We start from the raw sequence: 11,240 nt of genomic DNA on the forward strand, positions 1-11,240 counted from the left end.
GTAAAAGGCCAAGGCCACTTTTATGCTTGAAGGTTGGAAAGTGCTCCGAGAATTGTTGCCCTTGTAAAAGGAACTCGTGCCGTGCAGAGTCTGTGACTGAAGCGGCCTGGCTCTTTGCGGTTTTGGAAACACTTACTGGCTGCCTACCCACACAGAGACCGGTTCCTTGCCAGGATAGCGTGAGGCTCCTATTAAAGGTCTCTCCTCTCTGCTTCCCCTTCCTTGATTTGCTTAGCGTGAATTTGACTGTGGCCATAATTTACGCATCTTCCTGGTTTAAGGCCTGGAATAGCCAGCCGAGAAGCAGCGCCAGCTTACTCGTTCCTTTCCAATCCCAGTTTGATACCAGCAAACCCCGTGGGGGCGCTTCGGTTTTCCTGCCGCAAAGGCACGAGGCTGGCGGCTTCATCATCTTAATAAAGACGCACACCACACAGTGGAGAGACCGCTTCAAGTGCACAAGCATCGCTTATTATTTCTCAAGCCAGACCTCAGCAGTCCTTACAACAACCCTACAGGTAGACCAGTTATGGCTCGACGGAGTAGAGCTCGCGGGGATGCCGGGGCGCGACGTCACGTGCAGAGGGGAAGGGCAGGTGCGTTTGTCGCTATAGCGATGCCGCCGCCGCCGCTTCCTCGGCTGTCGTTATGGCAACCTCAGGCGGCGATCACGTCATCGCTGTGCGCTGTGCGCGCGCCGTCCTAACGTCATGAGTCTCGGCAGTTCCGGCGCGCCGTGCAAGGCGGCGGCAGCGGCGGCGGCGGAGAAGAAAGAGGGCGGGGTCAGGCCCGGGGTGGCTGCGGAGTCGGCGGGCAGAGGGATGGCACTCAGCCGTGGAGGCGGCGGCGGTGGCGGCGGGTAAGCGACAGGAGTGTCCGGGGCTCCCTTCCCCCCCGCCGGGCGGAAGCCGCCCGCCTGCCCCCCCCCACCCGGCTGACCCCTGTGCTCTTCTCTGTGTCTTTGCAGGTGATCCCGCCCGGAGACCCCCTTGAGGAGGAGGAGGCGACAGCAGCGGCCCACCTTGCAGCTTCCCGAAGCGAGCGCCATGAGAGCGGCTCAGGAACGGGGCCAGGAATTCCTCCCCCCCAAGAAGCGCGACCTGCCGGTGGCTGCCAACAACGAAGAGCCGGGGCGGGCGGCTGAGTCGGGTCTGGTGGGCGGTGGCGGCAGCGAGACCTCTGTGGAATGGTCCCGGGGCTCAGCAACAGGCAGGCAGAGCCAGGCACCTTCACGTTACACGGAGGCTGGTGGCAGCTCCGACACAGTGACCAGTCTTACCGTGGACCAGTACGGCTTATTGTACAAAGTGGCGATGCCCCCGGCCACCTTCTCACCCGTGGTGAATGTCAGCCCGCTGCCTCCAGCCTTCAGTATGACCTCGCAGCTGATCCCGCACCCTGGTATCCCCTACTCGCCTATCCATTACACTCAACTTCCTCCTGCTCCCTTGCAGTTTGTGGGATCACACTACTCTGTACCCTATGCCGCCGCTGTGCCTCCTGGCTTCCTGCCCAGCCACCTTCTGTCCTCTTCAGCCAGCCTTGCTGCCTCTCATATCCCACACTTTGTGCCCTATGCACCTCTCCTGGCTGAAGACTCTGCTCCTTCTCCACAGGCAGCCCACAGCTTTGGCAAGACCAGTGCCTCAGTTTTGCCTTCAGGCTCTCTGCAGCCCCACGTTGGAGGTCAGCCACTGGATGTTACACAGGGCCGAATTCCAGTCTATTATCAGATGTCCCGTCTGCCAGCAGGCTATTCATCATTTGAAGCTTCTGTTGCTGGCCCAAACACTGAGCAGTCTCTGCAGGAGAATCAGCTAGATCCTAAAGTCACAGCAAATGGGGTGCAAAGGTCTGCCGTAGGGGCAAAGGAAAGTGAGGCTGAAGGGCAGTGGCCAAGGACAACGGTAGAGTGCAGCACTGAAGGTACCTTCTTGACAAGCAGTCAGATTTTGAGAACAGAGATCTCTGTGCCATCTCAGCGGAGCACCCCAGATACAGACCTGGAGGTGCAGAGGGTGGTTGGAGTGCTTGCTTCCCAGGACTACCCTGTTTGTTCTGCTCAGCAGAAGGATGGCTTGAGCCCTCTAAACCTTTCCCATCGTAATCCCCCTGAGCAGAAGGCAGAGTCAATGAGGAACCCAGTGGAACTTGTGATGGCTGCTACTGCTGAGAAAAGCCACTTTCGGAGACTGTCGCCAAAGTCCCCTGAGGAGCAGCTCTGCCATCGGCAAATACTGAAAGGCATTACAATGGCCAATGGTCGGCCAGTCTCAGGGTCCCTACATCCTGGGGCTCAGGATGGCCTGGGAGGTGCAAGTCCTGAGGGAACAGCCCATGAGGGACTACCTGACACGGAATGTGCCCATTCCCAGAGCCACTTACCCTCCCACTTCATGAAAGGAGCCATCATCCAGCTGGCCACAGGAGAGCTAAAGAGGGTGGAGGACCTGCAGACCCAGGACTTTGTGCGCAGTGCAGAGGTGAGTGGTGGCCTCAAGATTGACTCCAGCACTGTGGTGGACATCCAAGAGAGTCCCTGGCAGGGTTTCGTCACACTGCATTTTGTGGTGGGGGAGCAGCAGAGCAAAGTGAGCATCGATGTGCCCCCTGAGCACCCTTTCTTTGTGTATGGACAGGGCTGGTCCTCATGCAGTCCAGAGAGGACGAATCGGCTCTTCTCACTCTCCTGCCACAGGCTGCAGGTGGGAGATGTTTGCATCTCCATCAGTTTACAGAGTCTGAATGGGAGGCTTGTGCCCCAGGCAAGCCCCCAGAGTGCTACCCGAGAGAGACCTGGGCGGGGTGGGGAGAGTCTCCAGGAGCTGCAGAAAAACCCATTGGAGAAGGGTGGGGTGGCAGTGGGCTCCCCCCAGGAATCCACCCACCATGATCCTGTTTCTCTGCATGGTTGGGCAGGCCCCAGCTTCCAAAGGTCTGGGGAGGAGCCCCGGCCACCACTCCTCCGCCCTTCATTCATTCCCCAGGAGGTCAAGTTGTCCATCGAGGGCCGTTCAAATGCAGGGAAGTGAAGCCCGAGTGGTGGGCGAACTTGTGTGCCACGCTTAACTGGGTTCCTTCCAGTTTGGCCACTGCTCAGATGCTTGGCCCTTCCCCCAGTTGTGTGCCTAGAATCATTCCACTGACAGAGGCTCCTTCTCTCCACCCCCTGTAGGGGAGGTCTGAGCCTGGGTAGGGTAGATTGGGGTCAGCCAAGGGGAGACTCTGAAGGAAGCAGTGACTGTGCTGCTTCTGTGAGGAGAGGAGCAAGGGCTCAACATCCCCCACACCTCACTCAAGCACTTTATTGGACACTTGCTCACACATAGCAGGAGGGTGCTTTTACCAGGGCAAGGGAGCAGTGAGGGAGTTTGCCAGGTTTCTTCTGCTCGGGTCCCAAGTTAAGGATTTTTGTCTGGGCCTCCCAGCAGCCCCTCTCCAGGCACCGAGTCAAGGGAGCCTGGATTTCTCCTCAGGGAGGTAGTATTTGTATGCAATTTCCTCACATGTGTTAGATTGAAAGGAAATGGTTAATAGTCTGTTAAATTGCAAACCTGGCAATGTGTTGCCTCACAGCTCTGCAGCCAGGTAGAACTCGAATCCCATAGGTGGGAATGGTGTAGGTGTACGTGTGAGAGGATGTTCTAGCTCTGGCTTCTTCAGCTATCTCCATCCTGCTCTTAAGTCCCCACCTCCATCTTCTAGAAAGGCTGCATCCACTTCTGTTGCAGATGCCTTAGATGTTCACAGGTAAGCCAGGTCTGAATGGCCTGGGCTGACTAAGGCTTGTCACAGTGGTGGATGCCTCAAGTTACAGCCAGCTCCTTTGAAAAGTGCAATGCAGTTTGTATATAAGAGCATGCTAGTGCACATACAGACACTCCTGCTTTTCCTTGGGGTGATTAAAGCATTTCCTATTGAGAGTTTGGAGAGGGGACATTCTGGCCACTGTAACCAGCTTGAATGGCCCCCACTACATGTGTAAGATTTCTTTGGATATTAGAAAAATGTATTCAGGTTCTTCTGATAAAGATGAAAATTGCTCTTCTGCGTGCACTGGTGACTCAAACAGAATGAAAGAAGATAAAACGTGCAAGTGGTTAACAGTTTTTGAGCCGAGAAAGCTGTAGAACTGCTTGGGTTCAAGACACTGGCTGAGTACCCTCTCCTGCACTGGTGCCCACAACTCGGCAGGGGCGAGCTCTAGGGCTCTGAATCATAGCCGTGACTCTGCATCAGTGCCATCCAAGTCCCACTCCAAAATAGCAGCCAGGAAGCTCCTCCCACTGCTCCAAATGGGCAGTCTTGGCTTGTTTCCCTTGGATGTTTTGTCTACAGTTGTTGCTTTTAGGCCATTGCCAACAGGCATTCCTGGCTCACAACGGGAACTGCTTTCCTGTCTGACCAGCCACCTCATCCACTCCAAGCCCTCTCTATATGAAAGGTGGAAGACTTTGCTGTTCTCCTCTGGAAGGCCCGGCACTTTGCACTATTCCGAGCCAGGTTTCCCCGCAAACCACCCTCTGCCTTCCTTACTTGCTCTTGGGCTCCCCTGGATTGTGTGCTTACTAGACCAACGCTCATTTCCATGTAAATGCTGGCCTTGGTTTCTCCTTTGTCCTTCAGCTCCCCTGCCGCCAGGGAGGAGATGCCTGCTTCATGCCATTAGGGCAGAGTGCCCTTCTACTCCCAGGGCTTCATGGGAGCTGGATCACTTGCACAGCATCACAGCAGAAGAGCCTGATTGGCCACCTCTTTCATTGGCACCAACTCTGCCCCTCCGTGGCTATTGAGGGTCAGTTCCCCTCAGTTCATCTGGACCGCCCAACACTACTGCCACCCTGGTCCAGTGCTGTTTCAGGATAGCTTGCTGCACAGCCCTTAGGGCCCAGGACCAAGTTAGGAATAGAGCTGCAAAATATGGAAGTGTCTTTGGGCACTACTCCATCTGGGGCCGCTGGAGGGTTGGGAGAACCAGCTTCCTAGAGCAATAAGCTATTTCTCTCTTGTGACACTACAGCACGACCCCTTTCCAGGCCCTAGTAAATATTTGGGAAGGGCTCCCTAATATGCAATATTGTGGGACTGGCAGCTGCACAGCTGTGTCCATTTGGCCATTCCATGGGGTAGGATGGGGGCTGCTAAAAGAGACACGTTTCAGTGTGGGTTGCCAAACTAGGGGGTGATGAACTGGGGTCCTGCTTTTCAGAAGGGCACCAACCAGATACCCTTTCCAGCTAAAATGTTTCCCGTCCCTTCTTGCCAGCTGTTTCTGTAGCCCTTGCCTGCAAGAGCAAACATCCACTTCTATTAAGTCCCACCTCTGCCCAGAAACACTGAGCGATGGCCTGACCCAGTGGCTTGTTGCAGAGAAAGTTCCTTTGCTATATCTCAAGATGCACTGAGGAAGAAAGCAAACGGAGTCAGCCTGCCACCCTTCAATCCCTTGCATAGCACCTTAGTTGGGGTGGGTCACCTTCCTGTATGCAGCTGGCAAGGGGCGAGTGTGTAGCAACCCTGCAACCAACACCAGTCATCTTCGCTCCAAAACCCACTGCATCGTATCTCTAAAGCCTTAGGACTAGCCGAGTGCCCAGCCCCTTTTCTCCTACCTGATCTTTAATGAAGCATTACCAATCTAAGGAGGATAATCTATTTTGTTGTGCTTTTTTTGTACCTGTTTTAAATAAATCAATTTGTACTGTATATTTGTATTTTGGGTGAGATCCTTTTTCCTGTTTTACCATTTAAAGTCTCTGTACACACAGATTGTATTTTTATTGTTAATGCTCTTATGAATACTGCATTTAACTTGTTGACTTATGTAAACAGTATATATACATATATCTATATCTATATATATATCTATATAATTATAAGCCAATAGCTTTTCCTTTGATGTGTCTGTGTCTTGCTTGTCTCCTGGAGAAAATTTTGGCAGAAATACCAAAGCTCATAAAGGAAACTTCCTTACATTCATACAATGGTCACTAAAGCCCCAATTAGCAATGTTCACACTGGCACAAATACCTCTGTTCTGTTGTGTAAAAAATTTAACAGGCTGCACATAGGTTTTATGATTTAAGATTAATAGAACAGAACAGACCTGGCTAACAAGACAGAGATAACTTCACCTCGCTTGTGCAGCCAAGTCTCTCCCTTTTACCTAGTTTGGAAGTTGGGCAAGAGACGACACAGGCTGCTGACCAAGAAAAGAAATATACCCCTCAGCAGGGTCTTCCTCTAGCCTTTGTTTAGAAGTCTGCCTTTCACTGGTGCTCCTTCCACCACCATCTCTCTACGCACAAAGGCAAGAAGAGCAGCAGCACTCAAATCTAGGACCTTTCTTCCTCCCCAACACATATCCCCCCAGAATGTCAAATTCTTCCACAAACCTCCCATTTGGTGCTGCTGTACCTAAGTCTAGCAGCCACTATGATTAGGCCTAATACACCCCTGTGGGTAACTTGTGAGGCTCCAAGCCGTATTATACACCTCCCTCTTCAGGACTCCACCTTCTTTGCTAGTCCCCACTTAAGAGCTCCAGCGTGATGTAGTAAGGGGCAGGCTACAGAACTGCAAAGTTCCAGCTGGATCTTGCCCAGCAAGGAAGCAAGCTGGGCAAGGCAGAAGCAGCAGCTGCCTCTCAAGCTGCTGCAGTGAATTGGCCAAGCCCAAGAGGCACAGACTGAGGACATGTACAATTAATTTATTTCTGATCACAGCCAGTGCGCCCGCCCCTTCCTCCCTCCCTGCCCCTCTCAGACCGTTGTCACACTCCAGTTCCATGCTTCACTGGCGGAGCAAGTGGGGCCTCAGCAGACAAGAGCAGGTCCTCCTTTTTACCCTCCTCAGTGCAGGGCACTGGGACTCGGCTCCTCAAAGGCCATTTTACCAAGCAGCTGCCCCTCAAGCTCTAGCCCACCCACTGGCAGTGGGAAGAAGTTCATCTCGGCTGCCAATGCAGCCATGGCTGAGGGGTCCTGGCCAAACTGTGCCCGCAGCATCATGTCCATTTTCTCCAGCCGCCGCTTTAGCCTCTTGGCTTCACGCTCCCGGATGAGCCGAGCCTGCCGCTTTTCAGGGGTCTCGTTGGCCCGCTTGAGGCGCATCGCTTCACGGTCCCGCTGCAGGCGGCGCGCACGCTGCTCGTCCGTCTCCTGCATACGCTGCAGCCGCTTGGCCTCTCGATCCCTCATGCGCCTCACCTCCCGCTCCTCCGGCGTCTCGTTGTCTCGACGGCTCTTCTTAGCTGTGCGCTCTCGCTCCAGGCGCTGCAGCCGCACCTCCAGGGGCTCGTTCTGCCTTCGCAAGGCCCACTTGCGAACCCCTGGAGCTTGAGCTTCCAGAAGCTTGCGGTAGGCCACGCAGCTGTTGCACACCAGGAGGATGCCAGCAGGATACACTGTGGGGCTGACAGCAGCAGCAGCACCACCACCTGCTTTTTCCTCAGCACCAGAAGAAGCCTCAGGGAGGGGAATGGGCAGGGCATCTCCACACAGCACCTCTGACACCTTCTCACTGTGAAAGTCAAAGAGTAGAAATGACGGGTGGTCGGCACAGATCTTAAGAAACCATTGTGTAGGTTTGCAAGCTACTGCCTTAGCTGTAACCCTCCCCCTCCCTCTGGCCATGCTTACAAGCCACCCCACCCACATGAATGCTGGCCTGCAGAATGCTTCTGGCTGGGGTCACCTATTCCAGCTGCCTCCAGAAATTGCCAGGTATAACCTCCATTGCTTCCATTGAACAGGGCCCCTCCAGGACTTCCAAAATGCGGCCTGGGCCACGTGGTCCCAGTCCCACCGTCAGAGATGCCCACTTCTCACCTGTTGAAAGTAGCATGGCTGGTGAAGCGAGCCCCACACACCGCACAGTTGGACAGTTGGTCCTCGGAGTGGATGAGGAGGTGCCTGCCCAAGGAGCCCGGGGAGCTGAGTGCTCGGCCACAGACGGGACACAGGTAGCTCTTGGCACTGACCACAGCTGCCGTATGCTGCAAACGAGGCCGGGCTGTGAGGCAAGGGCTCCGCTGCCCTGTCCCCCTCTCAGCTGTCCCTATGAGGGCTGGCAGCCAAGGCCAAGCCACGGAAGAGCTCCCTCTTCTGTTAGGGAAAGAAGGAGAGAGACCCGCAAGGCCTTCCCTGGGATGTGGTGCAAACCCACCAGGGGGGATGATTCAAATTGCATCCAATGCCAACAGCCCCTGCCCCCATCCCCACCCTTTCCCAGTCCAGGATTACTAATTTCAGCCTGGAAGGAAAGGGGGAGCCAGGGCAGGGATGGTTTAGCCTTGCGTGATGGTCTCATCAAAGCCCCCTCTAAGTACCTGATAGACGTGAGTGACAAGCTGCTCCCTGCTTCCACACTCTAGCTGGCAGAGGGGACAACGGGAGAGTCCCATCAGGGTATCTGGGCTGGCATTTAAACCCATCTGCAAGCAAGGAAAGGCAGGCTAAGGAAAGAGCAGAGGACAAGACCCATGCCTGGTATTCTGCCACACGCATACACATACCCCTCCCCCCCAACTAATGCTGCACCAGACCTTTTAAGACCATGTTGACGGATTCTCTACAATGTAAGATTAGCCCTGCGCAATCAGATTGAGGGTCTACCTAGTTGTGTATTGTATTTCTAACACACAGCAGCCAACCAAATGCCTCTTCTGGGAAGCCCAGAATGAGATGACAACAGCTCTATCACTCCCCTTTCCCCCATTACTATTAGGGAACTCTAATGCCAAAAAGTCCAGACCCAATCACTTGAGCTTGCTGTAGTGATCACTTGGACACATCAATGGACCAGGCCCAGGAATCCCAGAGTGGGCTATACAGTCCTCTTTCTCCATGCTAGGGCCATCCAAGAGTCTGCTATTGCTATTCTCCTTCCACCGAGTAACCACAGCAGTGTTGCACTTTTGCTTTAGTATGTGTGCCAATGTGATGCACTTGCCTCATGGCCTCGAGCGACCTGCTTGCTGCAGCCCAGCTGCTCAGTAAGTTCCAGTTCCTTTTTCACTGTCGCTGATGCTCCGTCCTCCTCAGAAGCATGGGAGGAGACCTCATCTTGTGTTGTCTCATCCCCCTCGCTATCACCTGGAATACAGAACAGCTTTAGGCCTCTGCCACAAACCAGCTGACAGGATTCCAAAGCAGCATGCAGGTGTTTGGTCTCTCCCAGGTGTCCCAGAGCTGCCCATCGTGTACAAGATGGGGAAACTCACTGTTGTTGCTGCTGCTGCTGCTACTGCTGCTGCTGGAGTCCTTTTCTTGTGGTGGAGGTGGCAGCTGCTGCATGAGTGGTGACTGGGCTCCAAGCAGCCCAGGGAAGTCTCTTCGCATCATGGCCTGACGTGTGTGCTCTTCTAACCCAGCAAAGACTTGCTCCCCTGGAAGTACAATGGGGGAGGAAGAAGCCGCATTAGACCATTGCCCTTCCCAAGCCCAGTCATTCCTTGCCCCCTCCTCAGATGCCCAGTGATGGTCTCCCCTACCTGAAGATGGCCCAGAATGGGACTAATGCCTGGGCTCCATTCCCCAAAACAGCTTTCCCCAAACCCTTCCTGCAAAGCAACGGTGGCCTGACCAATCCGTCCCTTCACATCCTTTCCAACATGACCTGGAAATACAAATGTCTTCAGCAGCATTAAGCACACAGGGAGGGCTCTTGCCTGCCCTGGCTCCGCCCTAGAATTTGCATGTGCTCTCCCACCCCCAGGGCCCATATTTTGGAAGAGCTTGTCCTGCCATACAGGTTCTCCTCCAGGGGTAAAGCTGTTACATGTGTGTAAAAGATGCTTTAGTATAGGCAATAGCAATCCTACTTATCTACTTTTGCAAGCCAAATTTGTGGTGGGAGACTTCTTCTGTGGATTTTGTAGTCCAGGTTTAGTTATCTGCTTTAGTTCCTCCTTGATACGTTTTCTCTTAAGTTGTGCAAAGTGGGCAGTGCTTGCCTGAAATTGCCAGACTCTTTCCTGGGCCTTTGCTATTTCAATTCTGATCCTAAAGCTGCACAATGAGGAACAGGGGACTTCCAGGCACCATTGTGCAAGGGAGACTAGCCAGCCATTCCCAACTAGTGCTGAAAAGCTGTTCATTTGCAGAAGAAACATCAGTGGGTAAGGTGGCCCAATGAGAGACAGAATGCCACTAGAATGGCGGAGAGGGGTTCTGAGCCCCCAGAGTACCTAAGGAGCCCTTAGGCTCCAAGAGGTGGTACGTGGACATGTCTCAGCTCAGCCAACAAATCCTCGATGCTGGGCAGGGAGTCCCCACCAGGCTATGGGAGAAGAATGCAGCAAATAGTGGAGGGGAGGGCTGTCCCCCCCATCATTTTGCGGATGAGGATGCCTCGCTTAAGCGGGGGAAGGGGGGGAAGGTGGAAGTGACAACAGCCCCCCTCCCCTTATTACTCACAGTGGACTTTATTGGGGGTGGTCTGTTTCCGACGGGACATGGTTCCCCCCCCGGGGGGGGCGCACCTGCGGAAAGAAGAGCCCTGTCACCATGCGGGGGATGACCAGGGTAGGCGAGCGGGGGGCGTTTAGAGATCAGCCCCCACCCCGCGCTCGAAAGGAGGCTGCCGCCGCCTCGGCCCTTACCTGACTCCGTCGCCCGGCCTGGACTCGCCCAGCAGCGCTGCAGGAGGACAAAGGGCCGCCCGGGCTGGCAGACAGACAGACAGAGGAAGATGGCGGCACGGCGGGAGCGCCCGGCTCGTGCACGGCGGGACCGACGGACAGACAGGCGGACGGGGGCGCGCTGCGCTGGAGCCCTCCCCTCCCCTCCGAGCGGAGCGCGCCTCCTGTCTGGCAGCAGGGGCGCCGATCCCGAGGCCGGCGCAGGCGCTCAGCCGGGAGGGGGTCCCGCAGCCATCAGGCCGGCGCCTCCGGGGGCTTCACGCACCCAGACCAGCCAGCAGGGCCAGAGTTGTGTCCTTCGGCGCTCTCCACGGGCCCAGCTACCGAGGAGGAGGAGCAGGAGCAACTGCTGCTGCTGCAACCCGCCTCCCTTGCCCCGAGTCGCCTCCTTCCACGGGGCCGCTTCTCCTCTTGTCGGAGCGGCGGCGGCGCGGTGCTAGTGGCGGGGCTGCCGCCGTCCCCGCCTCTTTTCAAGCCACGAGCAGGGGGACCCGATTGACGCCCCCGCCATGCCCTGCAAGGCGCCCGGCCATTCACGCGAGCGCCCCTACAGCGGGAGGGCTCCAGTCTGCCGCGCGACGCCCCCGGGGATGGGAAG

The 11,240-nt window shown here is 55.4% G+C and overlaps 1 protein-coding gene and 1 pseudogene across 5 annotated transcripts; one reads left to right on the forward strand and one right to left on the reverse strand.

The window, feature by feature from the left end:
- The first annotated feature begins 717 nt into the window (after nt 1-717).
- LOC308482992 (ataxin-1-like pseudogene) lies at nt 718-5,893 on the forward strand (annotated as a pseudogene). The gene is made up of 2 exons (XR_013991461.1): nt 718-859; nt 968-5,893. The product of XR_013991461.1 is annotated as an ataxin-1-like pseudogene (transcript).
- Nucleotides 5,894-6,689: 796 nt separating this feature from the next.
- Nucleotides 6,690-10,898, reverse strand: LOC308482994 (zinc finger protein 821-like). 4 transcript variants are annotated; one of them, XM_081016521.1, is made up of 8 exons: nt 10,604-10,676; nt 10,419-10,483; nt 9,494-9,618; nt 9,224-9,388; nt 8,953-9,095; nt 8,330-8,434; nt 7,830-7,996; nt 6,690-7,521 (listed from the first exon to the last, which is right to left on the reverse strand). In XM_081016521.1, exons 4-8 carry the CDS (start codon nt 9,342-9,344, stop codon nt 6,852-6,854), a joined length of 1,206 nt encoding a protein of 401 aa, XP_080872647.1. In that variant the 5' UTR covers nt 9,345-9,388; nt 9,494-9,618; nt 10,419-10,483; nt 10,604-10,676; the 3' UTR covers nt 6,690-6,851. The 4 variants fall into 4 exon arrangements, with proteins under 4 accessions (XP_080872647.1, XP_080872649.1, XP_080872646.1 ...); XM_081016523.1 differs by lacking the exon at nt 9,494-9,618 and having other exon boundaries at nt 10,604-10,898; XM_081016520.1 differs by lacking the exon at nt 9,494-9,618 and having other exon boundaries at nt 9,227-9,388; nt 10,604-10,737.
- Nucleotides 10,899-11,240: the final 342 nt, after the last annotated feature.

The sequence above is a fragment of the Podarcis pityusensis genome (assembly GCF_964106645.2).
Source record: "Podarcis pityusensis genome assembly, chromosome: 8".
Taxonomy (NCBI): Eukaryota; Metazoa; Chordata; class Lepidosauria; order Squamata; family Lacertidae; genus Podarcis; species Podarcis pityusensis.